This window comes from Chelonoidis abingdonii, chromosome 5 (genome assembly GCF_003597395.2).
Source record: "Chelonoidis abingdonii isolate Lonesome George chromosome 5, CheloAbing_2.0, whole genome shotgun sequence".
In the NCBI taxonomy this organism is placed as follows: domain Eukaryota; kingdom Metazoa; phylum Chordata; order Testudines; family Testudinidae; genus Chelonoidis; species Chelonoidis abingdonii.
Genome location: NC_133773.1, coordinates 95298724 through 95323868, shown reverse-complemented (window position 1 = coordinate 95323868; position 25145 = coordinate 95298724). Strand labels below are relative to the sequence as shown.

The 25145-nt window shown below is 42.1% G+C and overlaps 1 protein-coding gene across 1 annotated transcript in view; it reads right to left on the bottom strand.

Annotated features, from left to right (window-relative positions):
- Positions 1–15489: 15489 nt before the first annotated feature.
- Positions 15490–25145, bottom strand: part of TXK (TXK tyrosine kinase) — a 37798-nt gene continuing 28142 nt past the window's right edge. The window contains exons 11-15 of the mRNA XM_032768909.2: positions 24471–24687; positions 22705–22769; positions 19870–19988; positions 18200–18357; positions 15490–16491 (exon numbers count right to left, since the gene is read on the bottom strand). Of these exons, the coding sequence (XP_032624800.1) occupies positions 16423–16491; positions 18200–18357; positions 19870–19988; positions 22705–22769; positions 24471–24687 (628 nt within the window). The 3' untranslated portion in view covers positions 15490–16422. The remainder of the gene's footprint in view (positions 16492–18199; positions 18358–19869; positions 19989–22704; positions 22770–24470; positions 24688–25145) is intronic.

Genomic DNA, 25145 nt, shown 5'->3' with positions numbered 1-25145 from the left:
CTTTGTCCTCTCGGGACGAGGTGATTTCCTCAGAGACAACATCACTCCCTCCTGACAACTACAAGATTTATTAGGAATTGTTAGAAAGAGTGACTTTTTGGACTTGGGCATTCAGGTCAAGGAGGTCAGGGACTCCTCTCATTGCCTGAGGTCCTCCAGGGTCACTAGTGGTTGCAGTAGCTAACAAGAGGGTGCACCAGAGGCATCATGCTGCAACCCCCAAATCAAAAGAGGCAAAAGAACTGGACTTATTTGGTAGACTGAGGGATTGCAGCTTAGAATTGCCAACCACCAGGCTCTACTGGGGCATTATGATTTTAGTTTGCGGGGATCCCTGGAGAAATTCAAAGATCTGCTCCCTGAGAATGCAAGGCAGCAGTTCTGTTCACTGGTGAACGAGGGCAGATTAGTGGTGAGGACTTCGCTGCAGGGTGGGCTGGATGCTGCCCCCCACAACCAATGCTCACTTTAGTGACTGACACTTCTGCCCTGGGCTGGGGACCCATCTGACTTCTCTACAGACTCAGGGACTATGGTCTGCAGACGACTTAGTTTAACAAATCTACATCAGGGAGCTGAAAGCTGTGAGGTTGTCATACCAGGTGTTCCTGCCACAGATCAAGATAAGCAGCCTGTTAGTCCTCACAGACAACAGAGCGGTAATGTTGTATTTCACCAAGCAGGGAGGACCCTGCCCTGCCCTGTTCTGCTCTGTCCAGAGGCATCTCTGCTTTAGGAGTTCTGCATTGCCAGCTCAATAGATCTAGAAGCTTCTTACCTATTGGTGTTCCAAAACAATCTTGCAGACCACTTGAGCAGATCATTTACGAGTCACCGCAAGTGGTCTTTTTGCTTGGATGTGGCCAGATACATCTTTGAATGACGGGGAGGTCTCATTGACAAAAAGTCAGCAGTTCTGTTCCCTGTGGAGTCACAGCCTGGGTTCCCTGACAGATGCATTCTTATTACCATGGTCAGGGAGGCTCCTCTATGCTTTTCTGCCAATTCCACTCATTCACAAGGTATTACTGAAGATAAGAGGAGACTAGGCCAGAGTCATACTCATAGCCTCAACGTGGGTCTGTCAACACTGGTTCGCCACTCTCCTGGCATGGTCCGTGAATCCTCCAATTTCACTTTTACTGGGCTCGGACCTAATATCCCAAAATCATGGTTGTTTATTCCACCCAAGCCTGCACATTCTTCATTTAATGTATGGATCTCCATGGCTAGACCTTAGGGAGCAGTCTTGCTCAAAAGAGATTCAAGATGTTCTGCTAAATAGTAGAAAGCTAGTAGGGCTACTTACCTCTCTAAGTGGAGATGTTTTTCCATCTGGTCATGCCATTCTGGAGTCTCACTGTCCTGTTCTTCAATTCAGTCCATACTAGATTACTTATAGTATCTGAAACATCAAGGATTAACTCTTAATTCGATGAAGGTACAGCTAGAAGCTATTTCAGCTATCCTGCAGAAGGATAATCAGTCTGTTTTTTCTAACAACATGCCAGAAAGGTTTTTTGAAAGGCTTAGTGAAATTGTATCATTAGGTGCATGACCCTGTTCTCCTGTGGGACCTAACCTTAGTGTTGTCAAGCTTATGATTCCCTCCGTTTGAGCCTTTGGCTACTTGCTGTCTGCTACATCTGTCAATGAAGATGGCATTATTGGTTGCCACCTTTCTGGCGGAGGTGATGGCAGAGCGGCACATGTTAATGTCTGGGCCTCCCTATACTATCTTCTTTAAGGAAAAAGTTTACCTGCACCCTCAGCCAAGGCTTATCCCAAAGGCAGTAGAATGAAAGGACAGTCTCTACTCAGGTAATTTCTTCTTGGATTGCTTCATGTATATGCCTGTCCTATGACCTGGCTAATGTCACGTCACCGAGCAGACTCACAGTTCATTTGATGAGATCGCAGTCAGCCTCTGTGCCTTTTCTGGCACATGTTCCAATGTCCTTGTCCACATGTTTGCTTCTCATTAAGCTGTCACTCAGGACTCAAGAGACAATGTTAGAGTTGAATGAATTGTCCTCCAGTCTTTATTTAGATAGACTCTGATCCGACCTCCTGATTCATGGCTTGTGAGTCACCAGGAGTGGACTACACATGTGCAACCATTCAAAGAAGATAAATGGTTACTGAATTGTTCCGTAATTGTTATTTTTTAAGATGTGTTGCACATGTCCATTTCATTACTCACCCTGCTACCCCTCTGCACTGGACTTCTGGCAAGAAGGAACTGAATGGGACTGGGGGCAGCTTTGTCCTTTATACCTGCACACAGTGGCGTGTGGCCACAGAGGGCACTCGAGGCACCCAATGGGTACTGCTGAGGGAAAAGGTTTCCAACAACTGTGTGCTGGGAACACAGACACCAAGAGTGGAATGGACAAGAACAAATGGATATAAACTGGCCACCAGCAAATTTAGACTTGAAATTAAATGGTGGTTTCTAACCATCAGAGGAATGAAGCTCTAGAACAGCCTTTGAAGGTGAGTTGTGGGGGCAAAAATCCTAATATGTTTTAAGACTGAGCTTGATAAGTTTATTGAGGGGACGGTATGATGAGACTGCCTACAATGGCATATGGCCCATCCATGACTGCTGTTAGCAAATATCTCCAATGTCCAGAGATGAGACACTAGATGGGTAAGGCTCCAAATTACTACGGAGAATTATTATCCAGGTGTCTGGCTGGGGGGTCTCGCCCACATGTTCAGAGTCTAACTGATCACCATGTTTAGAGGTGGGAAGAAGTGCAGATTGGCAGAGACACTGGGACTTTTTCACCTTCCTCTGCAACATAGAGACCAGGTCACTTGCTGGTTTGCACTGGAGCAAACAGTGGATTCTCTGTAATTTGACATCTTTAAATTAAGATTTGAGGATATTAGTAACTCAGCTAGAGGTTACTTAATGCAGGAGTGGTTGAGTAGATTCTGTGGCCTGCAACATGCAGGATATCAGACTAAATGATAATGATAGTCCCTTGTGGCCTTAAAGTCTACGAGTCTATGCATAACACTTCTTGAAGAACAATGGTTATGGAACAGGTTAGTAACTGTTTTTTCCTAGCCAATTGCTATGACCTATCACTCCTCTCTTTGAATCCCTCCACTGGCTCCCTCTTCTCTAGTGCATCATACATAAGCTGCTTGTATTTAGTTTCAAGTTCCTTCACAATCAATTCCCATTCTACCTATCCTCTGTCATTTGCTATCAAGCTGCCAATGCTTGCCTCTGATTTGGCCATAATGCTAGCCTGTACTGCCCACTTGTTAAATTTTCACAAAAGCACCTTAGTGCTTTATCCCAGGCTGCCCTACACTCTTGTAAACATCCACAAAACTACCTTATTGCCATCTTCAAATCCCTCCTCAAAACTCTCCTTTGTTGTGACACATACAAATACAAACTTGACAACAGTTAGGTTGCTGGTATGCTAAGACCACTGCTTATCATCCTGACCAGTATTGTCTCATTGTTTCCTTGTACTCCCCCATCTGTCTATATCCAACTTTTGTCTCTTATCTTATTCTTAGATTGTAAATCCCTTGGGACAGGGAAGGTTGTTTTGTTCTGTGTTTGTACAGCACCTAGCATATTTGGTTCCTGCTCCATGACTAAGGCTCCTCGGCAGTATGGTAATACAAATAATAATAATAATGCTTGGTCCAAAGCACTTTTTTATATATCTATGTTGAACTGTAACTGAGTTTAAGAAAATTGTTGTTTTGTAGATGGAGGAGGCAAAACTCCCTTGAGCTCCATTATAATCTTCTTTATTACTGCCTCACCTTAATGTACATACTCCTTAAGGCCAAGAGGACCTTAACATAAGAAACCCAAGATAACAGCAGTATATCATTGGGAGAGATTAGCTGTAACTTAATAGATTGATAAAGTTCAGCATAAAGGGAAAAGTTGTAGAATCATGATTTATTAGCTAGTAGTGCATCCATGAATAAGCCATGGGTTATCAGCTTGTCCCATGAGTCATCCTGTATGTCTACATCCCGTAAGTAATTTTTGTGTCTGGACACAGGGCGTCAGAACAAGGGCAGCTAGGGGGCCACGCCCCCCCACTTTTTACTTGCCGTAAGGGTGAGTGACAGGGGGAAAGGGTGGAGAGGAGTGAGCAGAGAACAGTGTCTTGGGAGGAAGAGCCAGCATGGGAGCAGGGCTTTGGGAGAAGAGGCAGTGTGGGAGCAGGGGCCTAGGGGGAAGGGGCAGCATGAGGACAGGGCCTCAGGGAAAAGGGGCAGTGTGAGGGCGGGGCCTCGGCAGGAGGAGTGGTGCAGGGGATGAGGCTATGGTTTGGGTGCCCATGCCCCCCTCCCCCACATACACACTTTTAGAGAGCTTCCACTGCTCCTATCTGGACATTTCTATTCTCCCCAAACCCCCGTGTCTTACCTTTTCTTCAACTGCTGCCCTATTAAAATCTGAAATCATTGTTAAGAGAAGGCATTGACAACAGAGGTAAGGACACACTAAGTTCTGTAAGGATATGTGTTGATCAGGTAGTGGTTAGGTCAGGGCTGGCTAATCCCAATTTAAAATAAACCTCTCTTCCAAATCTAGAGAAACGCTAAATGGATATTACAGTGAGTAGAGAGTGAGGAGGATGCATAGGCATACTATGTTTTTTCTGTATATTGTTTTATTTAGAACTTTGTTTCATATTGGGATCTAAAAGAATGTTCAAGAAATTGTGCCATTTCTACACAAATCAAAATAATTCATTCCCCTATGTAGTAATAACCATCCATGTATTTATTTCAAGTCTATATTTACTGCATGTTCTGTGTAAATGACAACCTGGATGAATAATAGTCATTTTCCACCTCCCCCAGTAGAACTTTTACTATCGAATTAATTTGCTGTTGTGTGATATCACCACAGGCAGGTCTTGGATGTTTAAACATCTGCATCTCTCTTACAGGAACTAGAGTTCCATTGAGCCCTTCAGACATGGTAGAAGATCTTATTTTCAAAGAAGGAGGGAAAAAACCTTTCTGATAAATATAGAACAGACTGAATTTTCTTTCCTTTAAGACATCTCAGTATAACTGTGAAATCGTCAACCCAGGAGGAAAAGGTGGACATTTACAACACGGAAAATTTAAAGGTATGAGAGAATATATACATTTTTCATTTTAACTTTTTCCCATCCTGCTTTTTCTTGACCTTTACTGGCTGATCAGTGGTATTGCTTCCCAGGTTGCTCTGTAACTATGACCATAACAGAAATTAAGTTGCTAAATAATTTACCTTAATGAAACATATAGAAAAGATATTCAGCCAGAGTATATTTTCCCATGTTAGTTTCTACCGTCTATGCTTGTCTGATTTACCTTAAGTGGTGAAATATGAATAATTTTCTTGGGGCAATAAAAGCCATGAAATGCAAAAGTGAATCACTGACTTCCACTGTTGTGAACAGCTTGAGAGAAATCTCTGATGGCCCTTCTTTGTATTAAAGTGATATTCCTGATTATAATCTTTAACTCATTGTGACACTCTTCTTAGGACACTAAGAACTGTAAGCCACTGTATTACCCCTCTGCCTCATCAAGGGAGAGCTTTCCTGGGGCTTGACTGTGTGTCATCTCCCTGATACACCAGTCTGTCTTCATTGCCAGCAAACTGCTCAAGACTCTCCCAGTCTAAACCTTGTCTTGCAGGTAACAGTCAGTGAACCCGAGTTCCTTAGAGAGTTTCCCAGAGATGTCTGACTGCAACATCCAGTCCCTAACACTAGATTCTCTCAGAAATTAAGTTTACTGCCTCCAGAGTAAGACAGAGCACACACCAGTCTGCCAGTTTAGCTGAGAACTCACTCTATTGTTCAGTATAGCAGCATTGAGATGGTACATAGTAAAACTAAGAATAAGTTTATTAATAAAGAAAAGAGATGTAAGCGATACTAACCAAGAGAAAAGAGGGGTATGGTTACAAACAAAACAAAACATAATATGCTTTCTAGTGACTAAAACTTATTCTTAGCAAGTTACAATCTTTGCCTAAGCAGTTTTTTCACTTGCATCAGGATACCAGCATCTCTATCCCTCCAGGCTAGAAGATCCAACTTTCACAAACTCAGAGGGTGCTGTCACCTTTGTTCCCTAAGTGTTGGATTATCAGAATGTCTTTTTGTTCCTCTTATATTTCCCAAAGTCCATTGCCTTTTCCTCAAGAGCAGGAAGACCTCCTCCCAGAGATTAAGACTTTGTTTTTTCCCCTGGTGTGATCACCAAGCTGCCACTAGTTAGCTTGAGTGCTTTGTTACCTTATATGTGAATGTATTTTCATTGTCCTCTGGCTTACAAAGCTTGACCCCAACAAATACATCCATATTCCTTTGTCTAAGGCAGGCTTATTTACCAACTATCTCCACAAAATATTTTAGAAACATATTTGCAGCAAACATACATAACCATTTATACATTACCTGTACATACCCCAGGCAATAATATGCATGACCAAGCATTTCATCAGTTTTCATGAAAGACCTTACTTAATACACACTTGTAGTACAATATTATTATATTGTAATCAGTTGATTCAACTGCCTGTTTTTCCCCCTGGGGTGTCTGGACCCTGAATGTCCTCTCATCCATATCCATTTCGCTACCATTAACCAATTGCATTTGTAGCTTTATACTATGTACTTCGGACTCACGTTATCTGGCAATTGCAACTCTCCTGTGACAAGATGTTGTTCCAAAACATTTCTTTTATAATGAATCCCGTCCCCTGACAAAGGGGGCATTGAACAGACAAATTAAATATTCTACCATTAAAGCTTCATAAAACAGATACTGCAGAAGCAGATACAATAGTAAAGAGTCAAAGGAAGTGATGACATAGCCAGGAACCATTAGTGTGAATATAAATAAAAAAAATAAAAGTTATAGAAATCAATAGCCATTTCTTACATAGTTTGGACTCTGAGACAAATAGGTCTTTATCAAATGCTGTGATCTGGCTTTGAGTGTACCTATTATATTTCCATTTTGCCTATCCACTTTCATATGTCACCAGCTCCCATTGAAAATAATGACTCTAATCTATGTATGGCATATGTATTCAAGATCATATCTTTTGGTGTGATATTGCCTTTTGTAACCTTTTGCATTCTGGCATTCATGCATTGGTTTAACTTTGCCCTGGAAGTAAGTTTCAGTGATGTTGCTGGGTTCTCACTCTCTCAGTTGTTCTTTGGTTCCTGATCGAACTCTCATTGAGTTCAGTGGTCACATATTACTTCTGAGAGGGTGCTGCTGGATGCTCAGTACTTTTGAAAATTGTCACTTATTTAGGTATCTAAATATGGACTTAGGACCCCCTGTTTAAGTATTCTCTTTTTAAGTCTTGCTCTAACACAGCAGATTTCTCCATCATGTAAGTGTCCATTGCCCTGAAGCTTGTGAAATCAGCTACAGTGCTGACATCTGAGTATGGCAGCTGGTTTTGCAATCTGTAGAGTGAGGGATGTCGTATTTTTGGAAGGCAGAACTGAGCCACAAATGTTCAATAACCTATTTTTGTATGTTTGTTTGTTTTGTCCTCTCAGGGACATGAATTCTACCCAGGAAAAAGGAACCTGCTCTTCTGAATTATTCTGTGACACTCACTATCTCTCTGCTGTATGGAGATAAATAATCCCTTTATGTGATGCATGTGTGTCAAGGTAAGTGTGATGCAAATGGCTCCAGTCCAGCTCACTGCACATAAGAATATAAGAATGGCCATACTGGATCATACCAAAGATCCCAGTATCCTTGTCCAGTATCCTGTCTTCCAACAGTAGCCAATGTCAGGTGTCCTGGAGGGAATGAACAGAACAGGTAATCAAGTGATCCATCCCATTGCCCATTCCCAGTTTCTGGCGCAATCCATTCCAGAGTTTAGCTTTTTACTGATATGGACTATGGTAGGGCAGAGGGGCGTTTCTAAGACAACAAGAAAGCAATAACAATAGCACCTGTTAGATCCTAATAAAAACAAACATTAAACAGTCTAATTGTAGCTCATAATAAAGCATTGTTGTAGTGCTTGCTTTAAAGTGTGAATGTGACTGTTGGGGACTTTCCTGCATTAATGTCACAGCTGTTTTTTTCTGTTTCATAAGTAAAACCACTAATATATAAAAGAAGTAACTGGCAAAAATATGTCACCTTTAAAGGTGTTGTATATTTTAACGTGAAAAGATGCTATGACATAGAACTGCTTACACAAAGAAGGAGACAGTCATAGATGGATTAGTTAGCTTTTCTGCCATAAAACATATGTTTTCTTATATAATAGGTAGCTATAAGATGACATTGGTATCAAAGTAATACTAAATCTAAACCCAACATAAGCATTAAATTGTATCTTTTGTATAACTGGGCAGACTTTTTCGTTAGCCAGCTAAGTGTTACAGATAGTTTATGGTATTTCTGTTCCCAGTGTTGAAATACATTTAGGTCTTATTTAAAATGTGTATTAGATAAATTACTTTAGGTGTATCTGCACAGAAATAAATGTGTATTGTATAACATTTTAAAATACCAAATATGTTTTTTCTTCTTTCCAGGTCTAATATATATGTAAAAAATTTATGATGATGAAATTAACATTAAGAATGTCACCCTTACTTCAGCTTCGGTAGTATGGTCACATGACCATTTTACCTGTCCTAACGCGTTTTAAAGAGTCATATATTGGCCCACCTGGAACAGCATCTTGTCTGGTGTTTTGCGACAGAATTTTCACCAGGAGGAACTTACTTTTGAGCCATGATTTCTTGGCCTTGCAGAGGCTATAACACCATCTACAAACTATATCCTGGTGTTACGCTGCCAGGGGATAGAGCCTTCTAGAGGTCAGTGTACCATTTTTCATACAATGGCCAGAGATGCTGTGTTTCCAACCAGCAAGATGATTGACCTGGCTATGGTTATTTGGCTCATCAGCAGTGTCCTTTTCATCATATTAGCCATGGTACTGCTCTATGGGTGCCTTAGAATGTGGTGCAAGAAGTGTAAGAACACCTCAAATGGTCCTGGGACTTCTGAACATATTAGTGGTCATGCAGGAAATGCCCATTCCTGGCATGGAGTTGACATTGAAACAACCCAAATCAATGAATTTCCTACATTAATTGTAACTGATGTTTCCAGAGATTAAACCAGAGAAAGTCATTCATACACCACTGGGTGGAACAATGGCTCTGCTCTCCCATGGACAGGATGCTCATAAATGATACGTTCTGCCCCAAAATTGTTCTGGATAACTATAAACATTTATATTCTATGAACTTGATTTTGAAACTTTACTATAGGCAATATCCTTTTAGTGTTTTTAGGGCAGGGCCGGCTCCAGGCCACAGCACGCCAAGCGCGTGATTGGGGTGGCACGCTGCAGGGGGCATTCTGCCGGTTGCTGGGAGGGCAGCAGGCAGCTCCGGTGGAGCTGCCACAGGCGTTTCTGCGGACGGTCCGCTGGCCCAGCGGCTCCGGTGGACCTCCCACAGATAAGCCTGCAGCAGCTCCATCGGAGCCGCGAGACCATCAGACCGTCCGCAGAAACGCCTGCGGCAGGTCCACTGGAGCCGCGGGACCATCGGACCCTCCGCAGAAACGCCTGCGGGAGGTCCACCGGAGCTGCGGGACCGGTGAGCGGCAGAACACCCCCTGCAGCGTGCCGCCGTGCTTGGGACAGCGAAATTGCTAGAGCCGGCCCTGTTTCAGGGACCTCGAAATACCCCTCAACAATGGACTAGCCTGTAAAGGCATATTTTTCAAAGGAGGACACAATGGGTATAGGTGCAAAAATATGGAAGCACCCATTCCCGCCTCAAAATCTCATAAATAGACATGCAGATTGACACTTTTACGTAACTTCTACCTAAATATTTTATGGAGATGATGGATATGACTGCATTCTAAAATGGGATATAAATTCATGTTTTTCTCTAAAAATAGATGACCTATCTATCTGTAATTTTGCCCAGGGTCAGTTTTTATGTCCTTTGAATTTTCTGAGCAGCTTTTGTTTGGTTTTTCTTTATAACATTTAACAAGAACTCTAGAAAATTGGGCTCTGGCTGAAATTTGCCTGTGGCATTTCTACTTCTCATTGTTGACTGGTTTGTTTCTTAAAAAAAAGTTATCTACACAAAACCTGGTAGAGAGATGAATCCTGAGCAGAGCTGGGGCAACTGGTGAAGTTTCTTTCTTTAATTTGGATTTAAAGTGACTTTCAGCAATTACTAGTTATAGCTGAATATATATATGCCGTGAACCTAAACCTGATTGCTTTGGGCCATGTGCACATAGCTCCTTCTCTGTCAGGAGCTAGACTTTTCCCTACAGCATAAAAATTACCTAAGCATTCATGTGGAACTGCTGATGGATAAAAGCTTCCCTGTCAGTAGCTGTACTTCTCCTTCCTCATAGATCCATCCATATCAGGCCCTGCCAGTCTCAAACCCCAGGTTTGAGGGGTTCCTGAGAGCCACCATACTCCAATCTTCCACCCAGCAGCTCAGAGACAGCAGCTTGGAGCCAGGTCCATGAATTCCAACTGGGGTACAAGCCTGATCTCTAGTCTCTGACTAGGAGAGCTCCAAGGCTCCTGATGGGGTCACAGTCCTATTTATGCCAAAACACTAAGTTGTCCATACAACTGGACTTCATCCTGCTGTGGACCACTGGACTGGTGTTTACCAGATCCTGCCCTCTGATCCTGCCCTCCTGGTATCCTGACTCTTAGTAATTGTCTCCAGGTTCCTGCCCTCTGGTTCTGTCACCTTAACCCAGGGGTAGGCAACCTATGGCATGGGTGCCGGAGGCTGCACGTGAGCTGATTTTCAGTGGCACTCACACTACCCAGGTCCTGGCCAGCAGTCCAGGGGGCTCTGCATTTTAATTTAATTTTAAATGAAGCTTTTAAACTTTCTGAAACCTTATTTACTTTACATACAACCATAGTTTAGTTATATATTATAGACTTATAGAAAGAGACCTTCTAAAAATGTTAAAATATATTATTGACACGCGAAACCTTAAACTAAAATGAATACATGAAGACTCGACACACCACTTCTGAAAGGTTGCCAACCCCTGCCTTAACCTGACCTCCTGGTATCCTCAATCAGCCTGATTAATGTTAACTGACTCTTGATCCCTGCCCTCCAGGTTCAATTCTCATCTTCTAGCATTCCAGCCCAGCCTGATTCCTGGTAATTAACTCCTGGCCCCCTTACCCTTCAGCCTGCGCCTGATGCTAACCCCTATGCCAGACCACCCATGCCCTGGCCCTGATAAACTACCTCTTGCTCAGCTTCTCCCCCACCCCCATTTTTTTTAAACAAGCAAATAATAGACAAACAATGTGGTTGGTTGTGAAGCAATTAGAGTTCCTATACACATAATGTATCTGACACAAAAGCAAGGACGTGAAAAGTTATGCTACCTTGACAGTAGTAATTTCTACCCCTTCAATTACAAGCACACATTTACTATAACTATCATGCACCATAGGCACACATTTCATCCTTAACTCTGCCCTCCCAAAGGAATGCCATTCTTCCATCACCCCCTGTAACTTCCCTTCCGCATACGTCCCTTTACAAAACAACCCTCTCCTATCACAACCAGCTTCTGCACCAAACATCTCCAACTACTAGTTGTTGGGGGTTTTTTTGGGGGGGAGGATAATCTGGTAAAGGCGTGTGTACAGAAGAGCAGGCTGAAAGGAAGCCTGGAGGGTGGTGAGCAGCAGCTGCAGAATTGATAGTGTGGAGGAAATGAGATGAAAGTATATACGGTTAAGTGGTTTAACTTTGCATTCACTTGTTTTTGTGGGTTTCTGTCAGGTAGAATCAGTGTGGCAACCTTAGCTGCTTCCAGTTAAAGTTATTGTATATTGAGAAGGTATCTGAGAGACAAGTTAGTGGTCAGAGTAAGGCTACGTCTTCACTACCCGCGATCATCTAGATGCGATATATCGATCCCCAAACGAGCTGCTATTGATCCCAGAACTCCACCAACCCGAACGGTGGTAGTGGAGTAGACATGAGGAGCCGCGGACATTGATCCCGCTCCGTGAGGACGATAGGTAATTCAATCTAAGATACTTCGACTTCAGCTACGTTATTCACGTAGCTGAAGTTGTGTATCTTAGATCGATTTCCCCCCGTAGTGTAGACCAGCCCTAAGATACTGACAGTAAAATCTCTAGTACTTGTCATTGTCACTTAACTGTGACAACTAGGGTAAAAGAGAGATTTATGTGTGTTTCAGTAGCTTCTAGGAGACCTCTCATGGACCAGGACCCCATTGTGGTAGGCGCTGCACAAACACAGAACATAGACTGTCCCTGTCCCAAGGATCTTAAAATCTAGGAAGATCTGAGACAGCAGATGGGTACAGGCAGAGTGGGTAGCACAAGACAATACTGGTCAGCATGATAGGCAGTGGTCTTGCTATATCAGCTGTCTGTTCATTTTTGGTGCGAGATGAGGGGGGCAGGGGGTTGGTAGGCATCACAGCAAAGGAGAGTTTTAAGGACAATGAGCTCAGTGGATGTTTACAGGGAACTCTTCCCATGCAAGAGGGGAAACATGGGAGAAACCAGGAAAGAGCCTATTTGAAAATTTTAACAAAAGGACAATGAAAACTGGTATCAGTTGGTATTTGCTGTAGGGAGGCAGGAACTGACATATTAATAGCATATGATAGATGATGGGGGAAGGGGCTGGCAAGTGAAGATGAGTAGTTACTAAAATCACACACTGTAATTCGGTTATATTTATCTAAACTACCTTCTCCCCTCCAAAGCTTCAGGATGGGTGCGCCTTGATCAACTCTCACAGACAAAATGATAGCAAGTTCATTGAGTTGTGAATATGGGAGCTTCTCATATCAAAGTTAGCTTGGATTTGTTCTCCAATTTAACTGTTTCTAGCCCCCTGCAGTCCAGCCACCTGGTTTTGACATTCCACGCCATCTGTGGGCAAAGTTCAGGTGCTTCAGATGTAGTGACCAGTTGTGCTGCAAATTACAATAAGTGGGGCCTTTGTTGACTCTTCCCTTTGTGGTCATTTAGAAGATGTAGATCAGTAGTTTTCAACTCATTGTCCATGGACCCCTGTGGGTCTGCAGACCATGTCTCAGATTTCCAAACTTCACAGGGCTTTCCAGTACATCCTAACGTTAAAACTCACTTTACCTATTTTCATGAGCTAATGTAAATGCAAAATTAAACTAAAACAGAATAAATAAAGGGACAGGTAGCTGTAGTCAGTTGTTAGCTGCATATGTGTATTCTTCCTGCTTGCTGTGCTGGCTCTGAGCAGATAGCGAACCCAGCTGATCTCAGTTGAACTGGCCAGAAAGACCATAGACTCAGTTCTGTAGCGAAGGCACTCAGCCAAGTTTATTGCCAATGAAGCACGGTACTAGCTCCTTGGATCAGTGTCTACAGTTACTCTAGCACATGTATGCCCATGACAATGGACTCAGCTCAGTGAATGGCAGGACTTTCCATTCCTCCCTCCCCCCCACTTTGGCCAGAAAAAGACCCCTCTTTTATACACTGATACAAACAAGTTACATATTGTCCCTCCACCATGGTTAATTACCACCCTTTACCTTGTACCAGTTGTTTCAATCAAAACATCTCTACCCATCACCCTGTCATCCTGTCCTTTTCTTTAAGAGAGGTCAGTGTGTTCTTGTGTCATCTTTGGAGAGTGTGTTTACACCATAAACCTGTATCGGGGTGTTCTGGCACTACCTTTCTGGAATGTATTTACATGAATACTTAGTGCGTAGGAGTTCTTGTGTTTTTGCAACTCCAGCCTTGTTCTTGCCAAGTTCATGTATTGGCTAGTGAACCTGCAAGCAAGCATCTGCTTTGTAACTGGGCAGGGCCTGAGTTGGCCTGATTCTTGCTAATTGTGCTTCATATTAGCAGGGCTTGACTCTGTTTGGGCCTTAGGCCGTAAACCAGGCCTTTTATACCAGGCCCCATGTCTCAGGCTCTCTCTTTCTACAACAATAGTCATCTTTTACATTACTTTCCAAAACTGAAAGGGTCTAAGGACCACTAAGCAAACTATCGCCAGCATAACAGAGAAACACGTGTGGAAACATTTGAGCAATTTGTATGTATTCACTGTGGAGCAGTCACAAGCTCAGCTTTCAGCTCACAACCCTCCCACTGCTTATCTTCTTTGCTTTCATAGTTGGGTGATGTCTCCTGGCTACATACTGGCAGGCAGTAACAAACAAACATGTGGCAAAACCACTTCAGTACGATCTCTTATAGAACTTCTCATGCAATTTGCAACATACTCGTATACTTCGCATTATGGATATAATTTTTTTGTTGTGTTTATACAGCAACACCTGCTGAAAAGATTAGCACGTCACTGGAGTGGGCAGAAGGATTGCAGTAATTAAATGGAAAACTTGCATCCACTGTGCTCTTTCAGGCACACTACTCTTTTCTCCTGACTGTAATGTATTGTACCAATCTGTATTCAGACATACATTTGATATGGAATGAAATATGTACTATGAGTCAATTCTAAGAGCAAACAGGGGTTAAAATTCTTTTTAAAGGTTATATAAAGGAATGAGAAAATCTAGTTTCTCTTGAAACTGAGATGCTTTCACAATGCAGTCGAAAGAACTGGCAACTTTCCACAGGTGTACACGAAGTAATTAAACATTTCTTCTTCCTCTTTGATGTTTACATTCTTCAAATAACTGCAGATAATCACGTTGCTTAAAAATATTGCACACTATTATCATCAGTGGAGGTTACCCAGGCTTACGTCAGGACTGAATTTAGTCCAAGGAATCTATCACTGGGCATAATTCCAAAAACTGTGAAAATGTTTATTTTTATTTAGAATAAAATGATAAAACTGTAGAAGTCATGCAGAATGTTCTTCAATCAATAGGTTTTAAATATTTTGTCTCCCTACAAGTTGCTGTAAAATACAAATGTATACAGGCATCTATGTATAAATAATACATATGATTATATATGTAGCATGTGAGTTATTTAGTTTTCCTTTTCTTTAGTGCTCTGCTATTTCTCTTCCATATTATAAATTTAACAGATAGTACAGCTACAAACAATAAGCTTTTTTCACACTAACATTGGTCACCACAAATATATAATGTACAAAAGTTACCAGTGCAATTGTTGTTCACAGCAGGGTTCCAATTATAACAAGTACTGGTTACACAAATTGGACGGATAACTTATCTATTTGCCATGATTTTGCAAAAAACTACATATGCCACACAAATACAAAAAGGTTCCAATTTCCTGCCATTTTCTCTCTCTTCAGCTTGTCCACTGGCACACCACATGAGGGGCTTCAGTATAGCTGAGTGAAGGAGGGTGTTAGTTAAGTACGCAGCAGCAAGAGGCAGAAGGGTGGCATGGGAAATGCTGCCTTGGAGAAAGCAGGAGATGATGGTTGTTTTCTCATGCTCCTAAGGAATACAGGCAGGCACCTTCACCAGCTATGCAGCTCCTAACTTGTTACAGAGTGGCATTCCATTCAGATGGGATTTAAGAGCCACTAGGATACCTGCGTCTTCCTGCGTGCCTTCCCACCCGTCCTCTAAGAGAATGTATACCACACAGGCAAATGAGGTTGCATCTCCCTTTAATGACTGGTCTGCTGGATGACAAAAGCTTACTATTTCTACTATCTTAAGTTGCTCTTTTAGCTCAAATGACAGAAGTCTGTGTTGCAGTGCCTAAGGTCCTGTGTTCAAATGTGTTTGACGACCTATACAGTACCTGAGGAAGAGCTCTCTGCAGCTCAAAAGCTTGTCTCTTTCACCGGCAGAAGTTGGTCCAATAAAATATATTACCTCACTCACCTGGTCTTTCTAATACCCATATAGAAATCCATAATGGGTGCTTAAGTCTCTTTTGCTGCCACCTGTCCCTATTCCCCAATCTATGAGCCAGACCAATTATCAAATGATTTCTTAATCAATGGCATTGTTGCAGAATTTAGTGTAAATCTGCCATATAAAGCAGAAGGGTTTGTTGTGCAGTTTAGACCTATGTGCCATGTACTAGAAGGAACCTTGCTTATTCCTCTCCAGCATAGACTTGATCATCATGAACCTGGTCTTGATTTGAACTAGCAACCTTGCGGCAAAAAGGTTAAGAGCCCATCACTGATCCCCTGAACTATCCATTTCCCCCAAAACACTAAAAATGTGATGAAACCTGAAAATAAAAACCAACTAAACTGCACAGATTCCTCAATATTTACAGTGCTGTGGATGGATATAACTAACTAGGACTGTAAAAGACTGAGAATTACCACATGAGGGGCTTCATGCTATCTCTGCAATGAGAATACATATTTATAGAAAGTCTGATTATCCAGTCTCAGCTATATCTGTGAGGGTCTGAAGTAACTCAGCAAAAGCAGGGCGACCATCAGGTTTCTGAAAAACAAAGCAGAGGACAACTCTATAGTACAGGCTGATCTGACATAAGAATAGACTTTTATAAGCAGACTACCCAGAACACTGTTACACATGTACATGTGCAGAAAGAAAAGTTGTATGTTTGCCATTTAAGGAAAATCCTGGCTTTGTCATGTAAGTGTGTTAGCTGATTGGGTGCTTTCTGAACAACAGCATCATGAGCATAGACACCTTTTAAATGTAAATCTAAGGGCAAGTCTACACTCAAGCGCTACATCAGCACAACTGCACCATGAGAGGTGGAAGCTATGTTGGTGGGAGAGCATCTCCCACTGACATAGCACCGATGTGGACAGCACTTAGGTCGATGTAACTTACATCACTCAGGGGGGTGTATTTTTCACACCCCTGAGCGACTTAAGTTACAGCGACTTATGCGCTAGTGTAGATCAACCCTAAGGTCTGTTTAGGTGATATTCATTTCAGCCCTGCACTGGGGGTTGTGTATAGCCACACCACTCTAACAAGGGCTCTGAGAAGCACTGTGCCTCAGAATCACAGTGTCTACCAGGTCTCTCTGGAATACTGTGCTCCCAGACTCAGAGCGACACCATTGCAAGGGATGGAGCATGTTTCCCAGCACAGTCAGCCAGAATGCTCCATTGGCTGATATAGGGAAGGTAAGGATGGCATGTGGCTAGCATCCCAGGAGGCATCCCAGAAGAGAGCAAACTATGCATTTTCTGTTTAAATCCCTTAAAATATAGTAGCTTTAACTTAGAAGTGCTGTAGCTATCAAACACCTGGAGAAGATATTTTATAAGCTGTTAGATACACATTAGAGAGGAGATGTGGGAAGGAAGGACAGAGTTACAGCAATAAGATCACACTGTTATTCATTTTAGGCATGTGCCTATTTAAATGGAAGAGTTAAAAGTACATCTAAAAAAGATTTTATATATTTAAAACTATAGACTTCTCTCGGCAGCATGGGAAAAGTGAGTCTTACAGAGGGATTCAAATTACGACAGGTTAGTAGCTTAGTTGGCCGTATTAGGAGGGAATTCCACATAAAGAAGCAAGTCTAAAAAAAGGGACAGACAACTGTGGGAGAAGCAGATAAACATGGCATCAAGTCAGGAAACATTAGCAGAATAGAGGGGTGTGGAAGGGGTGGAATAAGAAAGTAGAGCTGCCCTGCACCTTTGCTGTCCTGCACCTTGTATGGTTATTAACACCTGTGCAAAGTGCATGTAAAACACTACTAAATCAGAATGGTAGTTGTCTATGCACACTTTGTACATGCTTTGTACTCACATAAATGACTGCACAAGGCACTGAACAACAGAGAACCATGCCCCAGGTTCAACGTATAAGCAGGGAAATAGTTATATAAGGCCTTGATGATATGGAATAGGGAGAAGGGGATGGAGAAGGGAAAGATCATGGAGGGATTCAGACAGAGGGTCAGGTGATCAGATTGACTGGTGATTGATGATGTGAGGAATTATTTATATTTATTGGTTTTTAATAGTTAAAAGAAACAGAAGCTTCTAATCTTAGCCAGGATATATGAAAAACACATCAAAGATTCTGAGGATATCACAAATGTAAAGTAGGTATTTAATTTCCCTGCTCTCAATGATTGTCTTTAACTCCATATTTAGAATGAGGACCCTGGTGATGGAATATCAATATACAGAACAGGAAAATAAGAGAAACATACCTCATGCCAGCAGCTGTACATGACTTTGTACACAGTGAGTGATGCCAGATATGGTTGATAAAGTCTGTAACCTTCGGAAATCTCATGGACAACTTCAGAATTTGACTTATTTTCAAAAGGCATTTTGCCCTCTGTAAAAACTTCCCACATTAAAACTCCTAGGAATAATCCAGAAAATTAAATGTTCACAAAACTATTCCATAATATTAAGATGCATGAACACTAGAGACTGTGTGTCCTGGATAATACAGGAGACAACTGTACATCTGAGCTGCATTGAGAGACAGGACCAGATCAATCCTCAGCTGATGTAAATGAGAATAGCTACATTGACTTCAGTGTAGCTGCACCAATTTATAGCAGCTGTGGAGCTGTCCCAGTGACATGTTGATAAATTAGAGATGGTTCAGCATGAGAATGACCAAAGGATTAAAAAGCATGACTTATAGTGATAGCCTCAAAAAGCTCAATCTATTTAGTTTAACGAAGAGAAGTTTAAGAGGTGACTTGATTACAGTCTATAAGAGGGGTAGGCAACCTATGGCACATGTGCCAAAGGCGGCACACGAGTGGATTTTCAGTGGCATTCACACTGCTCAGGTCCTAGCCACTGGTCTGGGGGGCTCTGTATTTTAATTTAATTTTAAATGAAGCTTCTTAAACATTTGAAAAACCTTATTTACTTTATATACAATAATAGTTTGTTTATATGTTATAGACTTATAGAAAGAGACCTTCTAAAAATGTTAAAATGTATTATGGGCATGCGAAACCTTAAGTTAGAGTGAATAAATGAAGACTCAGCACACCACTTCTGAAAGGCTGCCGACCCCTGGTCTATAAGATCCACCTGAGGAACAAATATTTAATAATGGCCTCTTCAGTCTAGCAGAGAAAGGTATAATATGATCTAATGGCTGGACGTTGAAGCTAGACAAAGATGGGAAATAAGGCATACATTTTAAAAAGTTAAAGTAATTCATCATTGGAACAATTTACAAAGGGTTAGGGTGGATTATCTGTCATTGACAATTTTAAAATCAAGATTGGATGTTTTTCTAAAAGATCAGATCTACAAATTATTTCGGGAAAGATCTATGGCCTGTGTTATACAGGAGTTCAGACGAGATGATCATAATGGCCCCTTCTAGCCTGGGAATCTATGAATTTATGAGATGAATGTGGATTCTGATAAGTGAGGACTTCTGACTGTAAAGAATGCACATTGCACTCATAAGCTAAGTTCAAGTAACAAGAGGTTTAGATAAAGCATTGTGGTCTCGTAGACAATTGTTTTCTCTTAACAATGGAACTGTAGAACCATGGATCCTGTATAAAGGAGTGGAAACACAGCAAATTTCAGCTTGTGGAATTTCTTAGGAATTTTTCTGTTGGGAGCCCTCAGTTTCCAACTTGTGGAAGAGGCTAGTTATTCCATCCTCTCAGTTTTGGATTGTGGCCTCCTGCTTCCCTATCCCCCCCAAGAAGCACTGCTTTATTCAAAATGGACAGTCTCTTGCAATTTAGACAAGATTGTTAGCATGAAACTGACTCATTAAAACTCAAGATAGTAGTAACTGTGCAACAAATAATTTACTATAAAAGTTATATGTCGCAGTTTTTATGAGCAAGGTGATGTGTTGCAAATTAGTTTAAACTGACCCACTCACCAAATGACCAGACATCAGACTTGCTGCTGTACTTGTTGAAATGAAAAACTTCAGGAGATGACCATTTGACTGGAAATTTGGCACCCGAAGAGCTAATATATTCATCATCTAGAACATATCTAAAGAAACCAGGTAACAATATATTTAATCTAAAGTACTGGGTAAATGTTTTAGGTGACATATCCTTAGATGTTATATTAATATATAAAAAACACTTCCAGAAATATTGTGTCCATATGGAAATACCTGTTACTTCTAAGAATTCCAGAGTGGATTAAAGACAAAGATTATGCCTTACCAGTATTCACAAAGATGTTCTGGCACATTTTTTTTAGATGTACTTCCCAGATCTCATTGATACCAGCTGCTATACCAGTGAGGCACATACTATGATTCTCCTAACACTTTATACCTGTTTTATAATAACAACTCCATTGTCTTTAATGGAGTTACATGTGATTTATACTTGCATAAATGAATGAAGAATCAAGTTCATAATCTGTAATCTGTGATTTCCTGCTGTCAGAACTCTGGATTAATTTAAACAAGATTCACTGTTAGCCATGTGTGCTTAACTTTTCTGTCAGCAGAATTCTGTATGTTTACCGCCACAGCTAACTAAGCGTTCAGATACCACAGAGATAAGTATGATGTAAATACCCAGATAGATCAGTGAGAAGTACAGTAGCACTTTTTTGGTCATTGACTTTAAATAAAATGGTGAAAATCCCTTAGAAAATAATGTATACCAAATCATATCATACATGATATACACATAAATCATGTGAGTAAAAATATTTATATTAAATGTGTAAATTTAATAATTTATATTAAATGCCAACACAACCTATGACAGGAGTGGCCAATCTGTGGCTCCGGAGCCACATGCGGCTCTTCAGAAGTTAATATGCAGCTTCTTGTATAGGCACCAACTCCAGGGCTGGAGCTACAGATGCCAACTTTCCAGTGTGCTGGGAGGTGCTCACTGCTCAACGCCTGGCCCTGCCAGAGGCCCTGCCCCCACTCCTCCCCCTTCCCGCCCCCTCCCCTGAGCCTGCTGTGACCTCGCTCCTGCCTCCTCCTCCCCCTGGAGCCTCCACACCACAAAACAGCTGATCGGGAGGCATAGGCACTGACTTCCCCTCCGCTCAGTGGGTGCTAGACCCCCTGGCCCTGCTTCTCCACTGCCTCTTCCCACCCTTGCATTGCCCTCGCCCCACCCCCATTCCACCCCTTCTCCAAAGTCACTGTCCCTGCCCTGCCTCTTCTCTGCCTGCTCCCCTGAGTGCACTGCATCCCCGCTTCTCCCCCTCCGTCCTGGAAAGTCCTAAGCACTGCCAAACAGCTGTTAGGTGGCGGGGAGGGAGGCAGGGACGTGGCACTCTCGGGCGGGGGGGAAAGGAGGTGAAATGGGGGGAGCTTGGCTGCTGGTGGGCATGGAGCACCTGTTCCAGCCCCGGAGCACCCATGCAGTTGGCATCTATGTCAGGAGGTGTGGGGAGTGCTGCCAGTGCTTGGGAGACGCTGGGAGCGGGGGGCAGGGGAGCTGATGGGGGGCTGCTGACTTATTACTGAGGCTCTTTGGCAATGTACATTGGTAAATTCTGGCTCTTTCTCAGGCTCAGGTTGGCCACCCCTGGCCTATGAGATTCACCAAGAGAGGTGTAATTAAATTCCCCTGATTATGCAGTACTAGAAGTAGTCCCTGGACTCTTTGCAAGCAAGTCAATAATAAATTAATTATTCTGTCTCTTTTAAAATAGACTTTGTTGTACCTAACAATGAGTGGCAGGAGACCATGACATAAACAACTTGTTAGTGAAATCCTCTACCTAGTTTCATGGCTAGCTGTAGGCATGTGAGTCCTGCATATCTTTGCAGATGGGGTTTTGGGGGACCCAGAGCAAAATCTGAAACTCAGGCCTGCCACCCTTCCAAAAATGACCTTGGAGATTAAAGAGTTTAAGAAGAATACCCACAAATCATAAAAACAAACATGCAAAAACATTCAGGGGAGGTCCTGAGGCAGCAGGGTTGGAAAGCGAGCCTGCCCCCGCATTCACCCTGCAGCAGTGGCTTCTGTCCCAGCTCCCCATTCTGGTCATTGCAACCTGGCACAGGGCATCACAGCTCCGCTTAGCTTTGGACTGGCCACCTCTCCATCATGACAAAGGTGTGGCCAGGTTGCAATGCCACTTGGTTTTGGGACCCCCTCAAATGTGGGGCCCAGAGCAAACTGCCTCTTTTGCTTCTCTCTACCCGCCTTCCCCCCACCCCATGGACAGCCTTGCAGATGAGGCTTGAATGGGAACCTTTATGATGTGCATGCAACAGCCCTGCCAGGTGTACTGGAAGGGTGAGTCCCTCTAGACAAGCCCATAGGAGCTGTGCTAAGAGTGTCTTAGCTAAAAGCTTTTAGTATCAGACACTGTGATAAAACCATATTTTAAAAGGGCCCTCAACCCAACCTCTGTGTGTGCATAAATTTGTGCGCAAACACCATTGCATGCACTTTTCCAACACTAAACTGCATGACCAGCTGAAAGATTATAATACCTGTGAGCAAAGTATTAATGCTTAAAGAATGCACATGCAGGGATCTATGTATGCTCAAATAGGGGTAACTTTTAGAAAATGTGCTCCTTAGTGTGTGCACCAAAGTACAAGAATCAAAGAGATGAGAGGCAATTCCACTGGCAGTACCTACATGCAAAATAACTGGTACTGGCAGTTTTGCAATCTAGGAGGTTAATTCAAGGCCTCATTATTGCTAGTTGAAAATATTTCCAGTGTAGTTAAGATTCAATACTGTTTTTATACATAATTGTTGCATACCTTGTCATTCCAAAGTCAGATATTTTAACTATATTCTTGGCATTGACTAAACAGTTCCTTGCAGCCTGCAGGAAAATAAGAAAAACATAGCTGAAAGCTAACTAAAGCATCCTGAGAAAAATTGCAACAGCTCGCTAGTACTTTACTCATACAGTTTGCAGTGTTATTGTAGCCATGTTGGTCCCAGGATATCAGAGAGACTAAATTTTGTACTGAATACTCCCAACAACACGCCTTTCAATATCCATGGATCCCACACATGCCTATCATAGCATGTGGTGTCTCTCATCCAGTGTACTAAATGCCCCAATAACAACTATGTGGGTGAAACCAGACAATCACTACACTCTCAAACAAATTCACACAGAAAAATGCTCAAAGACAAAAACTTCATATCACCTGTGGGTGAACATTTTTCACAAAATGATCACTCCATATCTGACCTCTTTTGACCTCATCCTCAAAGGAAACCTGCACAACACTTCAAAAGATGAGCCTGGGACCTTAAATTCATAACTTTGCTAGATATTAAAAATCATGGTCTTAATACAGACACTGGATTTATGGTTTATTGCAACAATCTGTAACCCACTAATCCCACATTTTTGTCCTGTGATTGTAAAGGTGTTAAGGGGCCACTTCACTATGTATGGTCTCTTACAATATGTGTAAACCATTTTTGCTAAATAATCTGTTCTATCTTGTATTTAGCTGTGATACTTTGAGTACTTTTCCCAGACCTGAAGAAGAGCTCTGTATACTTGAAATCTTGTCTCTTTTCACCAACAGAAGTCGGTCCAATAAAATATATTATATTGCTTCCTCATCATTCTTATTCATAAATGTTCCTCTAGATTTCTCACATCAAACAAAGGCAAACTAAAGCAAAGCTAAAACTGAGCCAAAATAGTTTTGGCAGGATGTTCCGATGTTACACTAAAGCCACATCTAGACTACGCGCCGTATCGGCGCGTTAAAATCGATTGCTCGGGGATCGATATATCGCGTCTAATCTAGACGGGATATATCGATCCCTGAGCGCACTTATATCGATTCCGGAACTCCACCAACCCCAACGGAGTTCCGGAATCGACATGGCGAGCCGCGGACATCGATCCCGCGCGGTGAGGACGGGTGAGTAAATCGATTTTAGATATTCGACTTCAGCTACGTTATTCACGTAGCTGAAATTGCGTATCTAAAATCGATTTTACCCCGTAGTGTAGACCAGCCCTAAGATGTCTGTGTTGTAGCACAAGTTGATGATAAGGAGGTGTTAAGACAACACAATATTTGGACATCACTCTTAGATAACACTGTTACTTTTTCTCACTCCATTCAGTCACTAAGTGTTCTCTAACTCTTCATTAATGAATATCTTTTGTTTAAAGGGAATTGTAATACAGTAAATAGCATGTGAATTTTCAACAGCAGCAATTGCCTACAGAACTTCAGAACATTTCCAGCAAGCAGTTTAAATACATTAATTTATGAAGCACACCCCACACATATGCACATTGTAAGGGTTAATACCTGAAATATAATGTTACAAAATCCACAAACCGCAATAAAAATGAATGAGCATCAGAAATGTTTCACTGTCAGAATACAACAATACCGATATATTCCTCAAAATAACACACTGTTGGTCCATTGGATCCTGCAGTAGTTAAACAACACTTACAAAATATATGAGTGCCCATAAAATGTAATGACTTGTATTTTGTTACTGTCACTGCAAATTACAGACGGCCTGCTGTACTTACTAAATCACGGTGAATAAATCTATTTCTTTCTAGATACTCCATCCCTTCGCAGACATCCTGGCACATGCTTAGTAACATTCCTTTGTTAAGCCTCCCTCGTCTTTGCCGAAGGTTATTGAGCAGGCAGCCATTTTCCATGAACTCAGTCACTATGTAGAGAGGCTTATGCTGTATGCACACTCCATAAAGCTGTACCAGCTTTGGGTGGGATAATTTCCTGTTAACAAGGTGCATTTCAGTAACTAGACACTTGCCACTGACAAACAGTTAAAGCAGTTTTGATTATTAGGATGATACATTCTATTAAACTGCAATGGACACAGGACCAGTTATATCATCTACAGTAACTCCTCACTTAAAGTCATCCCGGTTAACAATGTTTCATTGTTACATTGCTGATCGATTAGGGAATATAATTGTTTAAAGTTGCACAACGCTCCCTTCTAATGTCATTTGGCAGACGCCTGCTTTGTCCACTGCTTGCAGGAAGAGCAGCCTGTTGGAGTTAGCTGGTGGAGGCTTGGAACCAGGGTGGACCGGCAGCCCCGGCAGCTCCCCGCGCCCCTAAGTTCCCTGTGTAGCAGCTGCCCAGCAGGCTGTCAATTGCCAGCAGTTCAGCTGTCCCTCTCCCCACTGCCATGTGCTGCTCCTGCCCTCTGCCTTGGAGCTGCTTCC